The sequence below is a fragment of the Rhinoderma darwinii genome, chromosome 5, assembly GCF_050947455.1.
Source record: "Rhinoderma darwinii isolate aRhiDar2 chromosome 5, aRhiDar2.hap1, whole genome shotgun sequence".
In the NCBI taxonomy this organism is placed as follows: domain Eukaryota; kingdom Metazoa; phylum Chordata; class Amphibia; order Anura; family Rhinodermatidae; genus Rhinoderma; species Rhinoderma darwinii.
Window position 1 is genome coordinate 117,711,099 of NC_134691.1, and position 27,762 is coordinate 117,738,860.

The following is a 27,762-nucleotide window of genomic DNA, read 5'->3' on the forward strand; positions in this document are numbered from 1 at the left end:
CCCCCCGCTGTCAAAAGGCGGGGCGTAAAAAAGACGCCCGCGTCAAAGAAGTGCCTGTCACTTCTTCAGACGTAAATGAAGCCGTTTTCCATGGACTCCATGGAAAAACAGCTCCATTTAACGTCCGTAATGGACGCAGCAAAAAGCGCCTCAACATGCCATTATGGCTGAAATTACGGTGATGTTTTCTCCTGAAAACCGCTCCGTAATTTCAGCCGTAACGGACGCTGCTGTGTGAACATACCCTTACAGTCAATGAAAACCCAAAATTTAGTGTGTCATAAAATTTTTATATTCTAAAAAAAATTAAGAACGACATGTTGGCCTATTGTAAAGTATGTCCAGTATATGCACTTAATACTTGGTCGGGGCTCCTTTTGCATGAATTACTGCATCAATTTGGTGTGGCATGGAGGCGATCATCCTGTGGCACTGCTAAGGAGTTATGGAAGCCCAGGTTGCTTTGATAGCGACCTTCAGCTCGTTTGCATTGTTTAGTCTGGTGTCTCATCTTCTTCTTGGCTATGCCCCATAGATTCTCTATGGGGTTTATGTCAGGCGAGTTTGCTGGCCAATCAAGGACCGTGATACTGTGGTTATTAAACCAGATATTGGTACTTTTGGCAGTGTGGGCAGGTGCCAAGTCCTGCTGGAAAATGAAATCTGCATCTCTATAAAGCTTGTCAGCAGAGGGAAGCATGAAGTGCTTGAAAATTTCCTGCTAGACGGCTGCACTGACTCTGGACTTAATATAACAGTGTACCAACACTGTTGCTTAGTGGTCCATAGTCCTGTTTTCAGATGAAAGTACACATTGCATTTCATTGGGAAATCAAGGTCCCAGAGTCTGGAGGAAGAGTGGAGAGGCATCAATCCAAGTTGCTTGCGGGCCAGTGTGAAGTTTCCACAGCCAGTGATGGTTTGGGGAGCCATGTCATCTGCTGGTGTTGGTCCACTGTGTTATATAAAGTCCAGAGTCAACGCAGCGATCTACCAAGAAATTTTGGAGCACTTCATGCTTTATGGAGATGCTGATTTCATTTTCCAGCAGGACTTGGCACCTGCCCGCACTACCAAAAGTACCAATACCTGGTTTAATAACCACAGTATCGCTGTGCTTGACTGGCCAGAAAACTCACCTGACCTAAACCCCATAGAGCATCTTATGGGGTATTGTTAAGAGGAAGATGAGACACCAGACCTAACAATGCAGATGAGCTGAAGGCCGCTATCAAAGCAACCTGGTCTTCCATAACACCTTAGCAGTGCCACAGGATGATTGCCACCATGCCACACTGCATTGATGCAGTAATTTATGTAAAAGGAGCCCCCGAACAAGTATTGAGTACATATACTTTTCTGTAGGCCAACATTTCGGTATTAAAAATTATTTTTGCAATTTGGGTTTATATAATATTCTAATTTTCTGAGACACAAAATTTTGGGGTTTCATTAACGGTTAGCCATAATAATCAACATTAAAAGAAAAAAATGCTGGAAATAGATCACTCTGTGTGTAATGAATCTACTATAGTATAAAATAGGGATGCACGATGCATCAAAAATTCGATACCGTGCACCCCAAATGGTTTGATACCGTTATGTCATGTATTTCGATACTAAGTTGTGCGGCCGCACAGCTAAGTATAGTAACACATGAATGTATGAAAGCGGAGCTGCGGCTGTGTAATACAGCCACTGCCCCGCTCCTGAGTCCTGACAAGTGTGCGCCGTCTGGATGATGCAGTGCAGCGCTGGCCGCATCAATGAGCGGTGGCACTAAAGACTGAATATGGGCGCACTAAAAAAACATTCCCATGTTCTGTCTTCAGTGCCTACACTCTGAGGGATTCCGCTTCTACAGGGAGCTACAGTGGTGCGATGTACTGGAAGGGGGTGCTGGTGCCATCTGCAGGGGGGGTGGTGCAGTCTACAGGGTGGCTGTTGCTATCTGCAGGGGGTGTGGCACTATCTACATAGTGCTCATAGAATGCCACAGTGCCTATCTACAGGGGACACTGGCGCTATCTACAGTGGGCACTTGCATTATTTACAGTGGGCAATGTGGCACTATCTACAATGGTATTGCTACACTATCTACATGGGCACTGGTGTTTTCAGGTGGATGGGACAAAAGAATACTAACAAAATTCATAATTTTTTAATTTTTTTTTCCTTTTTTTTACGGCAATGAAAAACTGATGGCAAATGTCAGTTGGAAATTGATTAAAATTGAGACCCATTGAGGCAAAACAGCCATGAAAACTGACCGTTGATCCGTTGTTAACAGACTTTTTTTTTTTTTTTTTTTTTTTTTTTTTTTTCACGTCGTGTGAATACAGCCTTAAAGCCATCTTCACTCTCCTCCCAGCGATCTAGCCTGACTATAGCTCTGCAGGAATAAGTCTTCTTCGCTCTCAATGTGTGGCCCCATAGCAAAATTTTGACTGGGCCCCCACTAGGCACCACTCTCGGGGCCCCCACTAGGCGCCACTTATTATGTATATTGCCACCCTGCTCCCCCTCCTTATGTATACGTGGCCTTGTACTACCCAGGCAGTGCAGCGATGAAGCCGGGCAGAGTACACCTTGCTGCACGGTGCGTGCACAAGTAGTACAAGGCAATTGTGAATCTGAGAAAGTTGTATCAGCCAGGGGGGATGTCAATCAAGCATGGAAAGGTGGGTTTGGAGGCAGGACTTTGTGTCTCTTAAGGATAGCTGCACTGCCCATGGCCCTTTAATGAGTAGTTGGCATAGAGTGTTTTAAAAGTTTGATTTTATAGATTTTGCTGCATCTGAAAAAAACATACATTTGGAAATATTGTCAGGTCATGTATTACCGCATGGTGGCGGGTCAAGTGGTTAAAACTACCAGACCGGTTCCCATTAAATATACAATAAATTGAAAGCTACTCCATCTGCCCTGCAATTTTGTTATTATAAATATATCCTATATAATTACAGCATCAGAACCAAGCTCTGACATATACGGCACCAGAACCAGGCTCGGTACATAAATACAGCTCAATTTAGTGCAACCCCTGCCGTATAGGTTTGTATGGTGTAAAACTACAGCTCCTAGCATGGCCCGAACAATGGTAAGGATATGCTGGGCGATGCGGTTTCCCAAAAATATATCATTATATATATATATATATATATATGTCAAACCACCATCTCGCTGCAGATCATACAGTGACTACATTACTGATTAGAGGCAGAATAAACATTTACATTAAGTGACTCACCGGTGACATCTCAGATTCTAGTTCTTTATCTCATTTCTTCTCCATCCGGTACAGACCTCTATGATGACCTCTCCCGGCCGCAACACATTTCTGCAGTTTTTCGCTCCGATGTCTTCAGCTTCTCACTTAAAACATTTCTGCACCTATAAAAGATAAAATTCTCAATGCCCCTAAATATAATAGCGCCATACACTACGTCCCTGATTTATAATAGTCCCACACGCTGTGCCCCCTGTAGATTGTGCCCCCTATCGAGCCTCTGTAGATTGTGCCCCCTATCGAGCCTCTGTAGATTGTGCCCCCTATCGAGCCTCTGTAGATTGTGCCCCCCATCGAGCCTCTGTAGATTGTGCCCCCCCCATCGAGCCTCTGTAGATTGTGACCCCCACACCCACCATCGAGCCTCTGTAGATTGTGACCCCACACGGCAATAGTGCTAAACACTGAGCCACCGTGCTGCCCTACATACATAGCTCCTTTATAGATAGTGCTCCACATAAAGCCCCCCTGTAGATAGTGCCTCACATATAGCCCACCCCCTGTAGATAAAAAATGAAAGCCTCAAGTCTTGTAAAAAAAAACAAGTCAAAATAGTTGTGATATTCAAGGCGGTTGCAAAGATATTATTTAAAGAAGGGCATATGAAAAATTGACCTGGACACAGGGGCATCAATGACCCTTGGTCATGAAAGGGTTCATTTCTATGTTTAGTATTCCTTTTAAGAAAATTACTATTGATACAAAAAGGGGCAAATTTAATTAGAAAAGTAAAAATCTTTTCATGCTATCCAATGTTTTTTTGCAGATTTTTCTAAATTTGCAATAAAATCTACCCTGTGTGCGAGGACTATTCTCTCTAGGTGTTTACCTTCTATATGAGTCAACGCACAAATAATCTCCCCAAATAGAAGTGACAGCATCACTACTCATTAACATATGTGCACAATAAATTGCGTCTTAGGACACATTTTTTTTATGAACTTATATATTTACACGAGTTTTTGGTCTAAATTTTAAAATGAAACTTATTATATTTATTATTACAGGCAATTAATACGTTGTTTATTGCCACTAGCGTCGTAACCCTGGTGCTAGAAGAAGATGGCACAGTTGTTGACACAGAGGAGTTCTTTCAGTCGTTGGAGCACAACACACAGTTTGTACTTCTTGAAGGAAAACAGAAGTGGACACAAGTATGTGTTGTGATCAAACAGATCGTATTTTTCAGTTCTTGCTTCTGTCACGTTTATGCATATTGTGTGGCTCCAAATCATAATCGACATCGTTTTTTACATCCGAACGATCTTGAAAACTGGCAGTTAATGTACAGTATGTATATGTATGCACCTTCATGTAAATGGTGATTTAGATCCACAAAAAAAGGAGAATTAAAAATGAGTGTAATCTGTTATGATGACAGACCCCCTAAAAAACTTTTGGAACCTCTCAACTTCCATATCCATTTAAAGTGCTTCAAACAAACTCCTATATGGGGCTCCTAGTGCCGTCACCTGCTGCATTCTAGTTTTGTATGCCACTCACTTGCTGCACCAGGGGACCACATCTACAGTGCCACAATGAAAGTGCCGTGGACGGTCCCCAAACTAAAGGTGTCTTTACAAAAAAAATACAGATTACCTGAACGTTTTTTATTTTTGTTTTTGTTTTTTTAGCTCTCTTGGGCAGGAGGAAAAGTACAGTACTGTCTTACACGTGCACAGCTCGGGCAGCAGTGTGGGTGCAGGGAGTGTCGCTTATTCCTGATTTCAAACCCCCTGCTTTTCCATTCCAAATTTTTTTTATAAGATGTAACAATATATACAATCTCGCAAATTATATACATACTGTATATTTGCTATCCCCCCCCCCCCTCCCCTAATCCAAAATAACCCATTTCAGATTAGTCAGGTCTCAGTCATTGACTTGAGAGCAGAGAAGGGGCAGGAAGTTTTTGCAGAGCTTAATTCACATTCTCTAACTTCTGCCGTAGTTTTGTAAAAATAAGCATCCAAAAACCTACCATTTACCCAGCTCCATATTTTTATTTTTCTCCGATGTGTATTTTTACTAAATCTTTCCAATATTTTAATCCGTACAATGATTTATAAATTCCTCAATTTCAGTGCATCACCAGTAGGTGGCAGACAAATCTTGCTTGCAGAGACGTATGTGATGCCCATTTCACATATCTTCTTTGTAAAATGTTTTGTGCATATTACCTTTTTGTAGGACTAGAAAAAAAATGATGCTATATAAAAACATTACACATGCTTAGACTGCTCCAATATGCAACAGTTATGAAAGCCTAGAATGTGGATTATTCAATCTACAACAGGGCTGCTTCTGCTGCAAGAATGAAGTTACTTGTACGCTTCTTCACACTTGTAACTTCCATTGCTGATCTGCGCAGGATGATGTTTTCTCTGGATGAACCGCTCTGAGACGCCCCTGTGCCTGGGACAGGAGCATCAAAACCCGGTCCAAAGTGTAAACAAGCGGAACAAAGATGTCCTTTTGTAATTGGCGTGCAAAAGGCAGAACTCTTAAAATGTGGGGTTCGAGAAAAGCACAATAAGGCGGGATTCACACGAACGGGTCGCGCCCGAGTGCCGGCCGGTAAAATCGGCCATTCTGCCCGGCCGGTTTGCATAAAGTTTTGCATCCGGGCCGGGCAGATCCGGACAGTGACATCAGCGGCAACTCCTGAAGGGGAATCCCCATGTGTTCGGGGATTCCGCTTCAGGAGTTTCCACTGATGTCACTGCCCAGATATGGACAGAGACATCAAGCGAAAACACGGGGATTCCGCTCCTTCAAGGAGCTAAAGTGCGGCTAGCACATAGCAAAGCAGGGAGATACCTCCCCGCTCTGCTATAGTGGCGTCGCTGCAGTAGTAGCAGCCGCAGCAGCAGCAGCTGCTGCTACTAGCGGCGCTATCGAAGGTGTCGCCGGGCCAGGAAAACAAGCAGGGGACGGGAGCCAGCGCAGCACTCCCTTTCACCTGCTGTACACCCCGGCCCTGCCACACAGTGTACAGCGATGCCATTCGTCAGAATGGCAGCAACTCCTCCTCCTCACATGCACTCTGCGCTGTGAGGAGGAGGAGATAGAGCGCAAGCGCCGGGAAACCCGGCCATCACTCGGAACACATTCCGGTGATGGCCGTGTAATACCCGGCCCCATAGACTTCTATGGGAGCCGGGCGGCCGGGTACCCGGGCGAAGATAGAGCATGTGCTATTTTTTGACGGCCGGATTTCCCGGCCGTCAAAAAATCGGTCGTGTGAATAGCCCCATTAGGGGTCTATTATTCCTAATGCAGCCGGGTGCCGGCCGATTTATGAACGGCCGGCACCCGGCCGGGAAACCCTGCCGTGTGAATGAGGCCTAAGGGGGAGGGTGTTAAATAGACACAAGTGCATGTTAGGGCAAGCTTGGATAAACGTAGAGAAAACATAGGGACAATGTGCGCGAGAATTTGTAACGAATACCCTGCAAAATGACTGCCTCATAAATTATATAATGAGCCAAGCTAACCCTTAACGGTTTATATTGGGACTTCTGATCAGCAGAATAGCGGTCTTCCAAAAACACATCTGTCCACAGGCTATATGGTATTGCAGATCAGTCCCTTCAGTTCAATATAACTGCAATACCAGTCGCAATCCATGGACCGTTGTGGAGCTGCTTCTGGAAGAAAGTAGCCATGGTTTTCTAATCCTGGACAACCCTTTAACTCTTTTATATGTGTTTTATGTAGGTTTAGATGGACTGTTTCCTCTCCAGCAAGAAGACATTAGATGCTTTTACTAGTAAAATCTATGATGTTTGCATGATATGGTCAGGGAGTCTAAATATGAGCAACTAATAATGGGCGTGTTCTGTATATGCATATGGTTTAAAGCCTAAAATAAATGGGATTGCTCATCCCAAGGATGAGTAATGCTGTTGGGAATTGAAACTGGGGAGTCTCTATCAATAGCTGTTACGTCGCTGTTTTTATATGAAGCCTTAGGCGCTTTAAATCAAAGATGTCTTTACATGTTTCTTTAGGTTTATGTGTGATCATTTTTATAATGGTTTCATGAGTAATCTGCGTGTATATATTATGTTCTCTATGAATGCACCAAAGTCTAGCTATTGTTACAAAAAACACACTAGTTCCTTAGGTAGCTGTAACGCAGGCAGGAATTGTGTCTAAGCTTGAGGGTTTTTTTTGTCCATCCTTCTGAAGACTCTTTGAAAGTGCACATTTCCTCTCCTTGCCTGCTCAGCAGGATTTTCAGATGTGATGCTAGTGCTACTTTCAGCACTCTGAGCCAATCCGATGTTTCCCCACGTCTGCTCCGCCCCCCCCCCCCCTCAGCATGTAGTCTCACCGAGCGAGAGAGATAGAAACCTCTTCCTCCACCTGTCTTCTTTTAAAGGTCTTCGGCCTAATGCACACGGCTGTGCCCATATTCACTGCCTGTGATTGCGAGCACGGTCGCGGACAGCCATCATCCTATTTCGCCCGTGTCCTATCTTTTGCGGCGGCTTTTTATGGCCCAGACACCTTCCCGTAAATAAGGTGTCCATGGACAATAAAAGTGAGTGGGTCTGTAATCGCGAACCTTAACGGTCTCCGATTACGGACCATTTTTACGGTCATGTGCATGGGGCCTTGGGGTGTGTTCACATCAGCGTTGGGGTTCCGTTGATGGGGGTCCTCTAGACTTTCCCATTGGAGGAACCAGTCAACGAAAAGGCAAATGGAAACCATAGCTTCCATTTGCATTATTATTGAATTCAATGGTACTTCATCCGTTGTCAATGGTTTCAGTTCTGTAAAAACAAAACGGAAATCATAGCATAGTCGACTGCGCTATTCCACCAATAAAAGGAAACCTTACAGAAACAAGCAGCAATCATATGCAACGAAAGTGTTACTATTGAAATCCATGGTAATGCAAACCAAAGCTATGGTTCCAGTTTGCCTTTTATGTTGATGAGTTCCCCTGACAGAAAGGTCTAGCGGTTCCCCAATGCTATTGTGGACAGGCCCTTATACTAGACTGGGAAAGGCGAACTGCTGGCTGCCGGAGGGCTATGAAGATGACACTTTGTCTTAAGTTTTATATTCTAACTTTTCAGTTTTACATATGCTATGGAGTTATGCAAAAAGAACTAGGATGGATACACTTTTAAAGCTTCTTTACAGATATTATATTTAATGTGATGTAATGCATGACCATTGTTGAGAGACTTTATTTTCTTGCATGGGTGTTATTATTCTCTTCCTCTACACGTTGTTGTACTACCATTTGTTAGTTACTTAGGCTTCCTCTTTTCCTGCCAATTTACGCTTTCAACTATATCTTTATCCTACACAAACCACTTCAGTTCAGCGCAAGCTATGTGTGTGTTCCTGTTAAACCTGTATAGCTTTAACCGACCCAATCGCAATTGTACACTCTTATGTTCCTAGGAAAGAAATGTTACGCAGTCCACCCAGCATGTGAACAAGAAAGGAATAGCCAACATTACACTGGATTTGTACAAGCTAAACCCCAAGGATTTTATTGGCTGCTTGAACATAAAGGCAACTTTTTATGAAATGTACTCGGTATCTTGTGATATTAAGTGTTTGGGTGTAAAGAAGGTCCTGCGGTGAGTATGTGCTTCACATTCGTGACATTCACAGATGAAAAGCCAGAGTGGTCCCCCTTCCTGGAATTATGAGTGAAATAATCCTGCATGTAATACAGTATAATGTGGAGGGTGGTACAACGGAAGCATCAACAATATGTGGTCCGCTGATGTGGATATTGACGTTTTTTTAAAGACATGTTTGACCTTTTTATATAAGCATGCGCAAAAAGAATGGTGTTGCTGTTAGCAAATTATTGCTGCTAAGAATGATCAATCACATCTTTCTAGTACATTCATTCAATATTTTCTTTAAAGATTGGCCCCAAAGCAGTTGTGATTTTATTTTTTAGTCAAAGCTGTGGGAGATCTTGATTTTTGCGGGACGGGTTGTAGTTTTTATTTGGGCTAAATGCGACTTTTTGATCACTTTTTATTCTATATCTTGGTAGGGGTGGTGACCAAAAAATAGCGATGCTGACATAGTTTTCCGTTTATTTTGTTTGCGCCGTTCACCGTGCGGAAAAAATAACATTATAGCTTTGGGTCGTTATGAACGCGGTGATACCAAATATGTGTTTTGTTTTTTTAAACGCTCATTTTTTTCCCTATAATAAATGACTTGTAGGAAAAGCAACTTTTTTATTTTTACACTTTTATAAAACATTTTTATTAACTTTTTTTTTTTTTTTTTTAACTACAGATCTGATCGCTGCTAGAATACATTACACTACCTAGATAGTGTAACGCAGGGGTTTCAAGCACGCGGCCCGCGGGACACAGAGCCGCTAGTATCGGCTCTGCTACGAGACTCTGGAATTCCCTGACATCGCTGTCCACATATGAACAGTGATGTCTGGGGCTTCCCCAGAGCCGGAGTCCCGAGCAGAGCGCTGGTGTCGGCTCTGCTCCGGGACTCTGTGGAATTCCCTGACATCGCTGCCCATATATGGACAGTGTGTCAGGGTCTGTCCATACATCGACAATGATGTCGGGGGCTTCCCCAGAGCAGGAGTCCCAGTGATGTCAGGAGCACAGCTGGAGTCCCAGGAAGAGCCTACTAGCGCTCTGCCTGGGACTCAAGCTCTGGGCAAGCCCCTGACATCACTGTGGCCTTATCTACAGAGGGCACTGTGGCCTTATCTACAGAGGGCACTGTGGCCTTATCTACAGAGGGCACTGTGGCCTTATCTACAGAGGGCACTGTGGCCTTATCTACAGAGGGCACTGTGGCCTTATCTACAGAGGGCACTGTGGCCTTATCTACAGAGGGCACTGTGGCCTTATCTACAGAGGGCACTGTGGCCTTATCTACAGAGGGCACTGTGGCCTTATCTACAGAGGGCACTGTGGCCTTATCTACAGAGGGCACTGTGGCCTTATCTACAGAGGGCACTGTGGCCTTATCTACAGAGGGCACTGTGGCCTTATCTACAGAGGGCACTGTGGCCTTATCTACAGAGGGCACTGTGGCCTTATCTACAGAGGGCACTGTGGCCTTATCTACAGAGGGCACTGTGGCCTTATCTACAGAGGGCACTGTGGCCTTATCTACAGAGGGCACTGTGGCCTTATCTACAGAGGGCACTGTGGCCTTATCTACAGAGGGCACTGTGGCCTTATCTACAGAGGGCACTGTGGCCTTATCTACAGAGGGCACTGTGGCCTTATCTACAGAGGGCACTGTGGCCTTATCTACAGAGGGCACTGTGGCCTTATCTACCGAGGGCACTGTGGCCTTATCTACCGAGGGCACTGTGGCCTTATCTACCGAGGGCACTGTGGCCTTATCTACCGAGGGCACTGTGGCCTTATCTACCGAGGGCACTGTGGCCTTATCTACCGAGGGCACTGTGGCCTTATCTACCGAGGGCACTGTGGCCTTATCTACAGAGGGCACTGTGGCCTTATCTACAGAGGGCACTGTGGCCTTATCTACAGAGGGCACTGTGGCCTTATCTACAGAGGGCACTGTGGCCTTATCTACAGAGGGCACTGTGGCCTTATCTACAGAGGGCACTGTGGCCTTATCTACAGAGGGCACTGTGGCCTTATCTACAGAGGGCACTGTGGCCTTATCTACAGAGGGCACTGTGGCCTTATCTACAGAGGGCACTGTGGCCTTATCTACAGAGGGCACTGTGGCCTTATCTACAGAGGGCACTGTGGCCTTATCTACAGAGGGCACTGTGGCCTTATCTACAGAGGGCACTGTGGCCTTATCTACAGAGGGCACTGTGGCCTTATCTACAGAGGGCACTGTGGCCTTATCTACAGAGGGCACTGTGGCCTTATCTACAGAGGGCACTGTGGCCTTATCTACAGAGGGCACTGTGGCCTTATCTACAGAGGGCACTGTGGCCTTATCTACAGAGGGCACTGTGGCCTTATCTACAGAGGGCACTGTGGCCTTATCTACAGAGGGCACTGTGGCCTTATCTACAGAGGGCACTGTGGCCTTATCTACAGAGGGCACTGTGGCCTTATCTACAGAGGGCACTGTGGCCTTATCTACAGAGGGCACTGTGGCCTTATCTACAGAGGGCACTGTGGCCTTATCTACAGAGGGCACTGTGGCCTTATCTACAGAGGGCACTGTGGCCTTATCTACAGAGGGCACTGTGGCCTTATCTACAGAGGGCACTGTGGCCTTATCTACAGAGGGCACTGTGGCCTTATCTACAGAGGGCACTGTGGCCTTATCTACAGAGGGCACTGTGGCCTTATCTACAGAGGGCACTGTGGCCTTCTCTACAGAGGGCACTGTGGCCTTATCTAAAAAGGGGCTGCCCAATCTTGACATGTGTGCTAACTGAGCCGCCGGACTGCATTTAGCGACACTTAAGCTGGATTGTTGAAATAAGCACGTGGAGAAATATCTCAAATTTTAAACCTAGCGCTATTATTATAGTAATGTAGTATTATTATTCTAGTAATATACTGTTATAGTAGTTCAAATAACTAATTGATTAACAATAATTTTGTATTGTATCAAATTTGAAAGTAATGCGGCCCATCAACTTCCCATTTTTGCTATATGCGGCCCACTTACCCGGCCGAGTTTGAGACCCCTGGTGTAACGTATTCCAACTGTCCGTGTGACGTCAGTCACTCTGAGACCGAGTCTACAAGGATCAGCCAGAGGCTGGTCCTCATAGGCTTCCATACATGGCAGACCCGGAGGCCGTTGCCTGGCCTCCGGATGCCATCACAAGCATCAGCAACCCCCACAATTGCATGGGGGCTGCTGATGTGCTGCAAACCCCCTAAATGCGGTGATCGCAATCGAGCGCCGCATTGAACGGTTTAATTGCCAAAATCAGCGGCGATGATCGGCAACACTGGAGTGTCCACTGTCGGGGACAGCTGACCTCCCAGTTCCCCATGCACACCTTGTCGCAAACAGTGTGCATCGGGAACGACACAGGCTTCCTGCAAGAGTGACAGGAAGTCACTATCAGGACCAGCCGGAAGTTGATGGTCTTCCATCCATGGCAGACACTGAGGCCATTGTTTTGGCTTCCGTTTGCCATGCTAACTATCGGCAAACCCCGTGATTTCGGACCGGGTCTGTCGGCATGCTAGAAACCCCTAAAATGCACCGATTGCAACCGATCGTGAAATTTGAGGGGTTAATTTGCCAAAATCAGCGGCAAAGGGCTGGTAAGAGTGGAGTGTCAGCTGTCGGTGACAGCTGACTTCCTGGTGCACACTGTCGCCGACAGTGTGCACCGGAAACTCAGTAACTATACGTTCTCGTGTGGGAAGTAACCTCCCGTGACGACGCATAGTTACTTACTCATGCGGATAGGGGTAAAAAGGGTGCAGATCAGGCCTAAATTTGTCACAACCTATGTCAACAGAGTAGCCAAGCTTCAAGTTAGAAATTGGCTAAAATTTTCATAAATGTGGGGCAATGACTTCTACGGAATTGCAGATTTTTACTGTTCGTTATCCTTCACATCAATGCATATATTAGTCAATGTATGTTGCGAATGTGGGAGTCGGTGTGGTCTCATGGTGGCTGACAAGAACTTTTATAGATGCCCATGAAAAATTATAGGAAATGTTAAGGCTACATGCACACGTTGCGGAATTGGTGCATCAAAACTGCAGGGAAACACTGGCCGTTCCACAGGTAAAATCCACACCTAATAGTGTAGTGTTTTTTTGTTTTTGTTTCGTTTTTATTTAAAAAAAAGAAAAAAGCCCCAAAATCTGCAGCATAATACCGCACCAATTTCAGCATCAAACATTCAGATGCAATCGGAAATGCAAGATGAATTGACATGCTGCGGAATTTTAAAATCTGGACCTGCGGTGCATTTACATGCAGAAAACCAAATCTGCAATGTGTCGATGAGATTTCTTAATCTCATTTACTTTGCTCGTACTGTATTATGCTGTGGATTTGCCGCACAAAAATACGTGCTGAAAATCCGCACGTAATACCCATAGTGTGCATTTGGCGTAAATGTCTGCAGAAAATTTCTTGGATCATTGACTACTTGGTTGTTCAACTTCAATTTGGGAAAGGTATTCTGTACTATGCCAAACGATTGGTCCAGCCCCACTAATATATTAAAAGAATAAGCAGGAAATATTTTATTAATCATTGTAGGATTATTTTGATAGCCCAAATTACTCATGTTTGAATGTGTATATTAACAGAGTTGGACAAGTTTCAGGAGCCAGACTGCCAATGCAACTACAAATTTGGACCCTTTTATTAAAAGTTCTTATGCATAAGTCAAATGGTTTCCGGAAGTAATGTGCGTGCGTGTGTTGCTGTATGTTACACTGCTTTGAATCATCATGGTGTACACCATTTTTTTATTTTTTTTTTGCTGGCAGAAATATCTGCCTCAGAATTTCTTCAGAAATTGTGAGGCAAATTTTGAGCTGCCTGCACATTCTTTTGCAAAATTTTTCACCCATGCCCATTGAAGCTGATGCAAGGACACACAGCTAAAAGGGTTTAGAATTCCGCACTGCAGGTTTTTTCTGCCTTCCGTTAATTCAATGGGAGGTCAGAGGTGTACGGGGGGAAAAAGCCTCTGCCTTCTATTGAAATCATTGGGGGCAATTTTGGGAATTTATTATTTTTTATTTTTTTTTGTGCTGATTCTGACGTGGTTTCCATGTCAAAATAAGCACCAAAAAACTGACAAGACCCTTACGCTTCCAACTTAAACCACATACACTTCTGGTTTGGCTTTCAAGACAAATTATATGTAATTTATTTTGTCACTTCTTTTCTATATTTATTCTACTTCCTTTTTTGTTTTACTGCAACTTTTTAGATTGGGTCTTTTTTTATCTGTTTTTTTTTTTATTTTCATTATAGAAGTGCAACTTCATTACTTACAGAAAACTACCAGTTAATATATGAACATTTGACGTAATGTGAAGTTACACTAGATTTTGTATATGTCTCCTAACCCGTTGGTTTTTTGGATCTGTACCACCAATGGATGAAATGTATGTTTCTGGATAAGAAATGTTTGTTTTTCTTCTATCACTTGTATCAGCCTACACATTCTTTTACTCGCAGCTAACTTTTTACACTAGAGAACCGTAAGATCATCCCTTGCAAGTCTTGATTTATACTGAAGACCAGCTGTTCTGCAAAACGCAGCTGTTGTATGTCCATTTGTGTCCTGAAGGAGTCTGGCCACACCTGCCACCATATCCTGATTTCATCCTCATTGTCCAGCTTGCTCACACAACTGAAATGAGAGCTCTTAAAGCAGAGCCCAAACATTCCAATGTTCACATAAAGCTCCCTCGTGTCTTTGCTACACTAATACAGCTCTATAACAGCTATAGAGACCATAGAAACATGGGTCACAGATTTTAAAATACATCAGCATGTTACAAAGCAATGTAGATGTTAGCATAGCGCTAGATCAGCAATATAAAACTGGAAATGAAGGAATCTTATCGAAGGTTGTAAATGGTTAGTGCAAGACATCTGCCTTGAAATGTCTTGGTCTTCACTAATAATATATAATTTGTTATTTTGTGTGTTCTTTTGTATGTTCAAAACTTTAAGTGCTTTTTATTAAAGTTTCGAACAATGTATAGTTTCTAAAGTGCAAATGGATTCAATAAGATGCACGTGCATATTCTATCACCATCAAATGGACACTTATCACACATAGTAACAGTTCAATGTAGAGGTTACACAACCATGAGACTTTTAAAGTATTTTCAACATAGCCCTATATTGTGTTCCTTAATTTACATTATTAATTGGCTCTGGGACGACCATTGTAACTTGAGACTAACTCTCTAAAACTAGTAATTGGTTCCAAAGCCCCCAAACTGTCAACCAAATAGAAGAAAAGATTAAAGGGAATGTCATCAGAAAATTATCTCGCTTAAATCAACTTATGTTGAGCATATTTTTTTTGGTTGTGTGGTGTTTTTTTGTTTAATTCTCCATGTCATTTATCTAATTTTTTTTTAATCTGAAATTTTGCAGTTTTCACTCTGGCCACTGAGCTGCATAATAGATAGGCATTTCCTGTTCTGTAGAGATCACTTCTCAGCAGTCATCTTTTTCTCATAAGGGCAGGATTGCAATGGAAGGTAACACCTCTATATACGGGTAATGCAGGATCCACCATTCACAATAAGCGATGGACACAGTTCCCCTCCTATTACTTCCTGCAGAGCATGCCTAGAACACTCCCTCATAGAGGTAGTAATAATCTTTGAATTGTAAAGTGCTGCAGAATATGTAGGTGTTATATAGAGGAATCCTGTACAGACAATATCAGACATTACATAGTGACAAAACTAATTTACAATTCAAACAAGAGGAGTGAGTACCCTGCTAGCAAGAGCTTACAATCTAGAGTAAATAAGAGACACAAAATGTAAAAAGTGCTTGTTCAGTGCAATGGTCCTGCCTTCTTTTATACACATGGGGTAGTACACATAAAATTACATGAGCTGATCACGTGCCAGTATCTGTGCATAACAGACATGGAGTGCATTAGGGTGCAAGAACATGACACTGGGGGATACTGCTGAATGAGTGGGTCATGTTCTGATAACTAATGTTAAAGGGGGCCAAGAAACGGAGTTACATTAGGGAATATTATGGGTCTGTCCAAAAATGTTTTCAGGGCACATTTTAAAACAGGATGTTCGGGATTAATCTGATTGTCTGGGGTAGTGCATTCCAGAGGACTGGTGCAGCACGAAAAAAGTATTGGACACGGGAGTGGGAGGTTCGGATTATAAAGGATGATTATGAAGGTCGTTGGCAGAACGTAAGAGCACGGGTAGAGTGGTAGACCGAGACAAGGGGGAAGATGTAAGGAGGTGCAGCTTTGTGGGTGATCAGTTTGAATTTAATTCTGACTGGGATGGGCGACCAGTGTAGTGACTGGCACAAAGTAGAGGCATTGGTGTAGAAGCTGGTCAAAAAGATCAGCCTGGCTGCTGCATTCAAGATGAATTGGAGAGTATAGTGAGGGGGAAGACTGAATTCGTAATGAATTACAGTAGTCAAGATGAGAGTGAATCAGTGACCATGAGCGTTTTGGCTGTTTCTTTCCATAATAAGAAACGTGTGAATTCTGGAGTTGTTTTTGAGGTGAAAGTGACCGCAGCTTGTAAGTGATTGAATGTGTGAAGTAACAGAAAGATCTGAGTCAAAAATAACCCCAAGACAGCAGGCTTGCTGCCTAGGAGTTATGGTAGTACCACAAACTATGGGAGACATCAGGTTTCGATGGGTTAGGTGAGAACAAAAGGAGCTCAGATTTAGAAAGATTCAGGTAGAGAGAGGACATGATGTTTGAGACAGAGGACAGACCATCACTGGTGTGTATTAGAGCGGGGGTGATGTAATAGGAAGAGGCATATAATTGGATGTCATCAGCGTAGAGATGATACTGAAAGGCAAATTTGCTGATGGTTTGTCCAATACGGGCCATGTAGAGAGAAAGGAAGAGGGGACCTAGGACTGATCAATGCGGAACCCCAATGGGAAGAGGAGTAGTAGAACCAGCAAATCACACACTGAATGAGCGGTCAGAGAGAGGAGAGCCGTGTCCTTAAGGCCAATAGCGTGAAACATGTTAAGTAGGAGTTGGTGGTCTACAGTGTCAAAGGCTGCAGAGGGGGTTTCAGAAGAATTGCCGTTCGATTTTTAGCCGCCAAGAGATAGTTTGAGACTTTAGTAAGGGCAGTTTCTGTGTAAAGTTTGGAAACCAGATTGTAAGGAGTCAAGAATGGAGTTAGCGGAGAGATGGCGGATTAAGCGAGAATAGACCAAGCGTTCCAGGAGTTTGGAGATGGAGAGATTAGAGACAGGTCGGTAGTCAGCAGCGCTGGATGGGTCGAGTGTTTTTGTTTTTTTCAGGAATGGGTTTCTAATGGCGTGTTTAGAAGAGGGAAAGATTCCAGAAGAAGAGGTTAAATAGTTTAGTCCGGTGACTAGTGACAGCCGGGGAGAGGGACTGGGCGAGGTGTGAGGGAATAGGATCATTAGGGCAGGTAGGACAAGAAGAAGAGGAGAGCCTAGTGACGACTTCTGTTGTTGTGTCAAATGCTGAAGAAGAGGGAGGGAAGGGTATCGATGTTACCAGGGGACTGGGAGATATCATGCCGGGTGTTGTCAATTTTAACTTTAAAATAAGTGGCCAGGTCTTCAGCACAGAGATCTGTGATTGGCATCTGCTCTTAATGACTGAGGGAATGAAAAGCATCAGAGGCGTTTTGGATTGTTAGATAGTGTGGAGATGAGAGGTGAAATAGACTTGTTTGGCATGGTGAAGGGCAGGGTTGTAGGTTTTGAGCATAAATTTGTAATGGAAGAAATCTGCTGACAAATGCGATTTTTCTCCAGACTTTCGGCAACTTTTGAGCTATGCTGAAGAAAGCTGGATTGAGGCGTGTGCCAGGGTTGTCGGGTGGTTCGGAGTGTAGGGGGGGCTGATTCAAAGCATTTTTGAAAGTGTTATTGTAATGTTTGGCAGCCAGATTGGGACAGGAGAGGGAAGAAATGGGGGACAATGAGGACTGTAGACTGAGTTGCTGAGTGTTAATGGCATGTACAAAATGTTTGATAGTGAAGGAGAGAAGGTTGTGGTCAGAGAGCGTATAAAGTCAGATACTGAGGAGAGTCGGAAGAAGACCAGATCAAGTGAATGGCCGTCTTCATGTGTAAGAGAGTGAGTAAGTTGTGACCGACCTAGGGAGGAGGTTAAAGATTGGGTTGTCAATGGGGATGTTCAAGTCACCCATGATGAGAGTGGGTGTTTCAGAGGATAGGAATTGTGGAAACCGGGTAGCAAAATGATCCAGGAATTGGCGTGAGCCCGAATGGCGGTAGACCACTGCCACTCGACGGGAAAAGTCTGAAATATTCTGAGGGTATGGACTTCAAAGGAGGGAAATGTGAATGAGGGTACCTGGGGAATGATCTGGAAAGTGCAGTGTGGGGAAAGAATTATTCCTACTCCTCCACCTTGCCTGTTCTCAGGTCTGGGGGCATGATGGAAGTGGAAACCACCATAAGATAGAGCAGCAGGAGAAGCAGTATCAGACAGGTGTAACCATGTTTCTGTAAGATCCAGGAGGTTGAGATAGAAAGGAATAAGTCATGAATAAAGGTGAGTTTGTTGCACACGGACGTGGCCGACTTCCAAAGCTTGTGCAGGAGCTCCTTCAGCAAGGAGTGATCCTTTTTAAAGTTTCTTTGGACTGTTTTCCCACATCGGATCCCGCTGAATGTCCAGCCACCCCGAAGGCCAGCAGACTGCCTAAGTTTGGAGCTCAATGGCGCCACATGCTAGATGATTGAGTTGTGCCGACTTTCTAGCACAACCACAGAAGGGGAGTGTATTTTTCTAAAAACACCATCTGTCTTTAAATCTATGGTATCACCTTTAGAGGAGCGCTCTGTCTTTTTTTTTTTTTTTTCCATATCCCGGTTACCCTGCATCTAATAGAAGGAGAATGGTGAGTCTACAAATGGTTCACTGATTTACAGGAGTGACTTCTGTTGAACAGTGGGATGAGATGGTTTTAAGGTGATAGAGGAAAGTTAATAGTGCATGGAAGCTGTACATGGGTGAGGGAAGGAGAGCGGGAATGATGTGGATAGAAGTTAAATGAGTGGTAGGATTGTAAACAAACCGTTACAATAATGAGTGAGGCAGTGAACATAGTGTTTTTTTGGACATCCGATAAAATGTTGACTGTAATAATAAATGTATGCAAGTTTGTTTTGTTTAGTCCACATAGTTTACCTGTCTCATGCCCTGTCTAACTTCTAGGACACTTTGACAATATGACACTTGCAATTAGATGACATCTGCCCTTGTGCCACTCCTGCACGAGTGCCTTCCCCTTATGCTACAACTAAATTTATAGGGGAGTAGATGCTCAGATCTAGGCCAAATTAAGTTCGTCCAGCTTGTGTTCACAGGTTCCTATGGTTTATGTGGCTTCTGTAAAGCATATCTCTAAATGCTGTTAGCAGCTCAGGCAAGATGGCTGCTCCCATAATCGTGTACGGAAAATAGAATAGAAAAAAATGTACAATATGAAAAAGTTGAATAGAAAATATTATTGAATTTGTAAAAAAAATAAATATATAGGTGATATATTCCCCTTTTAACCCCTTAATGACTGGCCTATTTTGGACCTTAATGACCAAGCAATTTTTTACGTTTTTCAATCGTCGCATTCCAAGAGCTATAACCTTCTTATTTTTGCATCGACATCGCTGTATAAGGTCTTGTTTTTTGCGGGACAAGTTGCACTTTTTAATAGCACCGTTTTTAGGTACATATTATTTATTGATTAACTTTTTTATTAACTTTTTTTTGGGGGGGAATAGAAAAAAATCTGACATTTCGCCACTCTTTTTTGCGTCCTAAATCTACGCCGTTTACTGTGTGATATAAATAACACAATAACTTTATTCAGTGGGTTGTTACGATTGCAACGATACCAAATTTGTATAGTTTTTGTATGTTTTACTACTTTTACACAGTGAAAACGCTTTTTTTTCAAAATGATTTGTTTTTGTGTTTTTTTGCGGGACGACTTGTAGTTTTTATTGGTACCATTTTGGAGTAGATGCGACTTTTTGATCACTTTTTATTACATTTTTTTAAAGTCAGTATTCACAGAAAACAACAATTTTTCCATAGTTTTTGACTTATTTTTTTACGGCGTTCATCGTGCGGGTTAAATAATGTAATATATTTATACTCTGGGTCGTTACGGACGCGGCGATACCAAATATGTGTAACTTTTTAACTTTATTTTGTTTTTTTAATAGTAAAGCAGTTTGTAAGGGGAAAAGCTGGGTTTTTCATTTTTTTTCACATATTTTTTTTTTAATTAACTTTATTAAACTTTTTTTTCACTTTTTTACTAGTCCCACTAGGGGACTATAATATGCGATTCTCCGATCACACTTATAATACACTGCAATACTTCTGTATTGCAGTGTATTACTGCCTGTCCGTTTAACACGGACAGGCATCTGCTAGGTCATGCCTGCGGCATGATCTAGCAGGCATTCACTCCAGGCAGCCTGGGGGCCTTTATTAGACCCCCGGCTGCCATTACAGACACAGACACTCGGCGATCGTGTCGGTGGGGGAGAGAGGGAGCTCCCTCCCTCTCTCCAAAACCACTCAGATGCGGTGCTCGCTATTGAGCACCGCATCTGAGGGGTTAAATGGGTGAAATCGATACTAATATCGATCTCACACGGCAGAGCAGGGACGCTCCCAGCCCTCAGCTGCCTCTAGCAGCTGAGAGCAGGGAGATCTGACAGTTCCCTGCTCTGTAAACTTATTCCGATGTCGCGACGTAAAAAGTCTATGGCATCGGAATAAGGCCCGTTAGTGACCGACGTAGAAACACGATGGGCCGGTCACTAACGGGTTAAGCAGATGACTAATACATATAAAGTAAGTCATTACGTATAAAAAAAACAACAACAAAATAGCTGCTGGAAGCTGTAAATCATTTTCTATGTTGCGGACAGGAGCTTCCTCAGTCTCATGTACAATACACAGTGTACCAGAAAAATTTAATTGGGACGCTCTCACCTGGTGTCCAAAGCTACGATGACTCCTGGCACAGGTGAAGAGCAGTACAGGACAAGTAGTACTATACTGTAGAGAGGCGCTACCTGACAGCCAATCTGTGCATACACTTAGTAATTCAGGTGTTTTACCCATATATTATATATGGGTTTATCTTAATGGGGTTTTCTAGCTAAATTTACTTTTGGAAACTTCTGAATAATATGATATCCTTAGATAAGAAATGGCACGGTATGACTGGTGCTCGGCAGCTTTTCCCCCTTTTCTGCTGAAACGCAGTTCAGATCCAGTTTTGAGCTAAGCAACGGATTTAGATGAGACTGGTTGGTTGCTTGGGTTAGACGTGCTAAAAATCACTTATTTTTTTTATGGAGTTGTCAGCCACTGTCCTTATCAACCTGTCTGTCTCACATTACTTTAGTCTTAAACTCAAGGCAGAAATGCCACTTAAACGGTTTTTCCCACACTGGACATTTATCATAGGAAAGGTGATAAATGTATGATTGCTGGGAGCCCCATCAGTGGGATCCCCATCGGTCTCTAGAACTGGGGTCCTGAGTCCCATTCCCCCTAACTGCACAATTTTAGTTAGGGGGATCTAGAAAGGAGCGGTGGTCGCGCATTTCCGTTGTCACTCCATTCAAATTCTGTGGGAGTGACTAAAACAGATGAGCGCTGTATTCAGCTGTCTCCTTTGGCAGCATAGACCTCTAATAAAGCCATAACTAACGTATTTAAAATCCTCCCCAGTACGATCATACGATGAGGAGGATTGGGGTTCCAGACCCCAGTTCTAGAGATCGGCGGGGGTCCATGTGATTAACTTATCAACTATGCTGTGGACAGGTGATAAATGTTAATTGTGGGGAAAACCCCTCTAAATGGGGGCAGATTAGAGACAAGGAGGCTTGAGAGGCTTCAAGAAGACCTTTATTTCTCTTACTGCTACAATCCTCATATATTTCTGTAACAGAAAAAAAAAATCACTCTACACTAAAGCTCCACCAAATGTATAGTCTTGCATGTTTGGAATATACCTTGTCTACCTTGTTTGGTTTTCTTTTTCCGTTCATTTTACTACTTAGCGACATTTTTTGGGTTTAACATTATCTGTATAAGCTTGACTGTGTAATGCCTGCAGTGAGTAGCCTGTATATTTGATTGGCTCATTTTATAACTTCTTACCCCCAGCAGTCCTGCGTATTACCACACGAATGCCCACTGCAAATACTCAAGCCATAACTGGAATTAATTCCAGATCCAATCCAAAAACAGATCTGTCAGCAGTAGCTGACCTGCTTGTTGACCGCTTCCAGGTATAACGTATTTGTTCCCACATAGTAGAGCAACTAGAATTCATAGGGCCCCATAGGAAAATGAGGAACTCCCAGCACCTTGCGACAGGAAACTGAAACTGCAGCGAAAGTAGCAATTATTTAAAGTATGGATAACAGCGCTATATATCAGAGAAACCACGCGATAGTAGTAAAATGCAAAAGGCCACAACCTTGTTGTTCCCCGCAAAAAGGAACTTGGTTCTTGCGCCTGTGTCCCCCTCAACCTCTGGGCCACATAGCAGCTGCTATGGCTATAGTTATGCCCTTGAGTAAGACCTAACTTAAAATAACAAAGTGAAGACTGCAAAAAATCATGAAAATCTATTACATTGGAAAGTTGGAGGTGTACTGGCATTCCTGTACAATTACGTTTTTTTTTATTTGGTCAGCATCATGCTTATTGTACCTGTGCGCCAAATACAATCACAGTATAACCAGTTTTGAAGGTCCTGCTTTTACCATTTTGGCTGTAAGTTTGATATCTTCATTATACGGTGCTGATGTGTATCTGTGTGCTCATCATGTTTTATGTATGACTGAAATGTAAAATTCTACTTCTGTATGGAAATGAGAACAATGATCTAATTTTCTAACGTTGTTTTACGAGTAAAGGTACTATTACACGGCCCGACACGTGCCATGTAAACAAGCGCCGATCACAAGGACCGCTCGTTGATCGGCGCTCGTTTCCTTGAATGACACCGAGCAATGATTGGATAAGTATAGGGAAAATTGCTCGTTACTACAATCACTCGTCCCTATACATTTTCATCATGTCCGCAGCACATCTCCCTGATTACACAGAAAGAGATGTGCTGCTGACAACGATTATTTTTAACTCTGCATAAAAGAGCAGATGTGCCGTTGAATGAGCGTTTGTGTAATAAGGACAACGATCAGCCAATGAACGAGCAGAGCAATGATCGGGAACAAGGGTTCATATGAACGCTAGTTTGCCCGATCACTGGCCCTTGTAATAGGGCCTTTAGTGACCATAAAATCTGAACAAAGGTCCCAGGCTTGTATTGCTGAACTTGTTACCAAACAAAATATTCATGTAGCTAACCAAGACATTTATCAGTACAGACTTGGCACAGCATTTTTAAAAATGTAGAAATCTACCTTGTGTATTGGTGGTAGAATTAAAACCAAACCATGTAGTCACTTAAAATTGACGGAAGTGGGAGAGGTAGGCAGTGAATTATTTCCCCTGCAGCTTCTTTGAAGTATTCCTGGTGTACAAATTGAGTGCTTCAGAAACATGTTAAAGAGGACCTGCCAGCTTTCCTGACATGTCTGTGTTTTTAGTACATAAGTATATTCTGGATGAATTTAAATAACCGTTCTGGAGCATCTTTTCTTAGAACTCTGCATTGTGCCGTTCCCCTTGGAAGCATGAAGAAACTGACAACTAGGTGTTACCATTCCCCTTGTCAAAAAGTTGTCACCATCTGACACTTTTCAATTATCGATGAGCGTGTCAAAGTGTGTAGGGACACACCCCACTCAGGCCGGGAATGGTAACTCTCAGATGTTCATTTGTTGATACATTTCCAGAACACTGAAATAGCACAATGCAGAGCTCTATGAAAAGCTGCCCCAGAATTGTTATTTTATGCAAGTTTTTTTCTAAAACTAACATATCAGGGGAGCTCACTGGTCCATTTTAAGAGTCGACATGTTAAACGACTTCGCTATTGGTTTACTGTCCTTTGCCATGAGCCCCTTTTTATCTTATTGAACTTGAGGGCTGGCCGAAAACTCCATCAATAAATTGTTGTGCTTACTGACGGAGAACACTCCCAGAATTGATTTCCTGAACTAGTGGTTGGTTTGTTTTTCTGGTGCAAGCGAGGCATTGAGTTCAGCTGTACCAGATCTTTGCACAGTGGTTTTCCTCTGCCATTCATACTGTACATGGCTATATGAATTTATTTACTGTATAGTTTTGGAAGAGACCACAGAATCCGTCTACCTGGGAGACTGTTCTGTACACTTGTGTTATTAAATTCCGGAAGATAATGCTGTGTGAGGCTAGAATAGTGACATAAAATTATTTTTGGTCACTCTACATCATAACTGTAGATAAATAGTGATACCAATAATCATGGTTGTAATGTTAAATGAAACTTGCATTAATTTTTCTCCCAAATATAATAACCTAAATCTCTTTTGGATTTTTAGGAGCTTTCTGTGGATTCTATCGCGACTTGCTCAAGTAGCTGGGCATATTCTCCTGTACAGTGGGTCATATATATTGCAGTGGACTGAAGATGGTGATGAAAGCACATATAGAAGAGCACAAAACTTTTAAAATACAAGTGGAACATCCTTTATCTTCATTATATCTTACAAGTATACAATTCTGACAAGCTAAGGCTTCATTCACACATACGTCTATAGGCTTCGTTCACATCTGCGTCAGGACTCCGTTCATGGGTTCCGTTGGACCTTTCAGGGGAACCTATGAACGGAAAGCATAGGTTTCCGTTTGTATCACCATTAATTTCAGTGGTAGCAAATCTGGTGCAAATGCTTTCCGTTGGTCTCCGCTGTGTAAGGGTTCAGTTGTTTTGACTGAATCAATAGCGCAGTCTACTACAGTGTTGATTCTGTCAAGACAACCCAACCCTTACACAACCGTGACAAACTTAAACCATTTGCACCGGATCTGTCACCATTGAAATCAATGGTAATGCAAACAGAAATCTTTTGGATTCCGTTCATGGGTTCCCCTGGCGGAAAGGTCCAACGGACCCATGAACGGAGTCCCGATGCAGATTTTAACAAAGCCTTAGACTGATGGCAGCAATATCCTTTTACAGATAACCACACAGCCAACGAGTCACTAGAGCCATGGACGTTTCCTCTTTCATATGCACTTTTTTCTACAACATGTATCTTTTTATTTTGGAAATGTAATTCTTCAACTTATAATGATAAAGCATCTCCTCATATTTGCATTTCTGTCTCATTAGTTCTGTAAGAAATTAGAAAACATTGGGGCAGATTTTACTACTAATGTTTAAAATAAATACCGCATAAACTTAGAGGAGACAGGCGCAAGATTCACCAAATTTATCACAGTGGTGCCTGCTGTGTGATAGAATTGGCACATCTTGAGAGACATGTTAGACACTATTCTCTAACTTATACCACCTCTTGGTTCGCTTACCTTAGACCAGTGCTAAAAGTGTATAGTAAGGCGCAAAAAGTGTCTAAAACACGTAACAAATGCACGGCAAAAAATGGCAGTTCTTTATTGCAATTTGCACTGGAATTTTGGCACATTTATCATAGTAAATTTGCCCCATTGTCTGCCAATTCATAACCACATATTGTTTACATTTGTTTGTTTGTGTTTACATACCAGGTGGCCCAGAAAGCCAAGATATGGGGAGTCCTTTGACCACCAGCTTTCACATTTATAAAGCTGGTGGTCACCTCTGATTTTTGTTACCCTGATTAACAAATTAGCAGCTCTACATGGTTAAAGAACTTTAAAAAAAAAAAAGTAAAGGAAAGAAAATCACCAGTTCTATGGTATCAAGATCCTACAGAACCGCTCCCCATATCGGTTTCCTGGACTTTTTCAAATGACACTTTAAGGGAGTAGGATATGGGACGAAGGCCGGTTTCTGATGACTAATACGACCACATTTTGGACCCACCGCAGCAGGTCTACTAAACCAAACATAGATCACCACAGACCCTATAGCGGTCTAAGTTTGGCTCAGTGGACCTGCAGGTGGTCCAGGCATTGCTGCTATTTTACTGGCTTGTAAAAACAGACCATAACGGAGGTCCAAAGAAGTTTGGGGTGATGAACTTATATTGTAGTCATTGGTTTTATTCAGATGCTTTTATTAATATTAGTCTTTTGGGATTTTGTGGTTGCTGCTAGTTTTAAGAGATTGTGTATTGTTCTAATCGTGTGACATAAAAAATGTATGGGTTATTTATTGATATAGGTTTTATAATATCGTTTTTGTTTTTTAACTTCGTGCTGCTGTAATGTATAAGTCTTGTAGCTTATCCAATATGAACTAGCAAAAGAGAATCTTTTGTTTTCAATCATTTCCTACAAACATTTGATTTGCTTCACAGGTTCATGTAACTTGATTTGATGATATTCAGACTTATATAGTCACAAAGGAACGCCTTTGCTTTCAGGGATGTAGCGTCTCTTACCTCATTTAGGTGATAACTGCTGCCTTCATAGTAGAACATAGTCTCCAGGGATCCTCCACCTGTTATTTATTTCTAAAAAAATTTCTTCATGTGACTCTTGACAGATTTCAAAGGCTTTTAGATTGCTGCACTTTGTTCCATCCAAGAATCTGTCAACAAAATGGCCTTCATCAGCCCAACAATCTCCATTACTCTTATGTAGTAGTTTTTTGTTTTTTTTCATTTTATTTATTTTTAAATAAAAACATAGAATGGCGACTTGTCATAATGTTCTAAAGTACCTGTAGGTTTGCCCATTTTGCCATGTGCATTACTTTTTTACTATATTTCTTTTGGGACCAACTAAAAAAATGTGATAAGTGGCATGTATATTGAAACTTTTTGTGATCCCTTGGATTGCAGAGAATTTATGGCAGAATTTATCTGATAACAATTAAATGCAACAGTAGCTGAAAAATCTGTGCTATTTTATCTAGTTGGGGTACAATCTCTCATATGTTACATCTTCATAAAGCTCTTTAAGAATCTAAAGATTTAAGCAACTTGAGTCAATGAGAGTTAAATGGAAAGTGGAAGACCACTGAAAGTAAAAGGTAGATAATATATGTACATTGCAATAGTTTTTAAATATTTTTTGGTTTTAATAAAATGTAATTTTATTGTCCTAATTTGCTTCTGTCTACTTTCTATCTCTTCTGTTTTTAAACATTTCATCCCTAAATAGTGATTGATTGACTATCTCCTCATGGAGCAATTGTTAAATTGTGTATGCTTGGGTTAAGAAATGGCAATCAGTCTGGTAGCTGAAGCAACAAGATTTAACCGGGTCAGAAATATAGGTAGCCAGACTAGCTAGCAGATCGCTGACCAAACATAACTGTCTATATTAGTCACCTTCTTGGATTATTGGACATTACATTATTTTTAGGCCCACCCACTGCAAGTGTTTATATGCAGATGGAGCCATAGTCGCATGTATAAAATATAGGTTTGTATGCCATTGTTTGCTGACCAATGGGTTATTATGCAATGTATCGTTTTTATTGTGGGTTTATATATGAATTTATGGATGGAAATGCGTCATGGAGGTTTACATCGCATCTTTGACAATTCTTATGGCTACATTCCAAAAAATGACATTAATTTGTTACTGTTGCGTGAATAATGGAAGCATGGTATAATAGACATGCCCCTTTTAATGAAGTCATGTTATCCACAGGCTTTTAGAAGAAATAGTCTTTAAAAGTGGCTAATAATCATCCCTGAAA

At 42.4% G+C, this 27,762-nt stretch overlaps 1 protein-coding gene across 2 annotated transcripts in view; it reads left to right on the plus strand.

Annotated features, from left to right (window-relative positions):
• The window catches only part of CIDEA (cell death inducing DFFA like effector a), a 46,300-nt gene extending 21,476 nt beyond the window's left edge, over positions 1-24,824 (plus strand). The window contains exons 3-5 of one of the 2 annotated variants that reach the window (XM_075826443.1): positions 4,297-4,443; positions 8,717-8,898; positions 24,488-24,823. In XM_075826443.1, the coding sequence (XP_075682558.1) occupies positions 4,297-4,443; positions 8,717-8,898; positions 24,488-24,617 (459 nt within the window). In that variant the 3' untranslated portion in view covers positions 24,618-24,823. Of the gene's footprint in view, positions 1-4,296; positions 4,444-8,716; positions 8,899-24,487 lie in introns of both variants that reach the window. The other variant, XM_075826445.1, reaches the window with a different exon arrangement.
• The last annotated feature ends 2,938 nt before the right edge of the window (positions 24,825-27,762 follow it).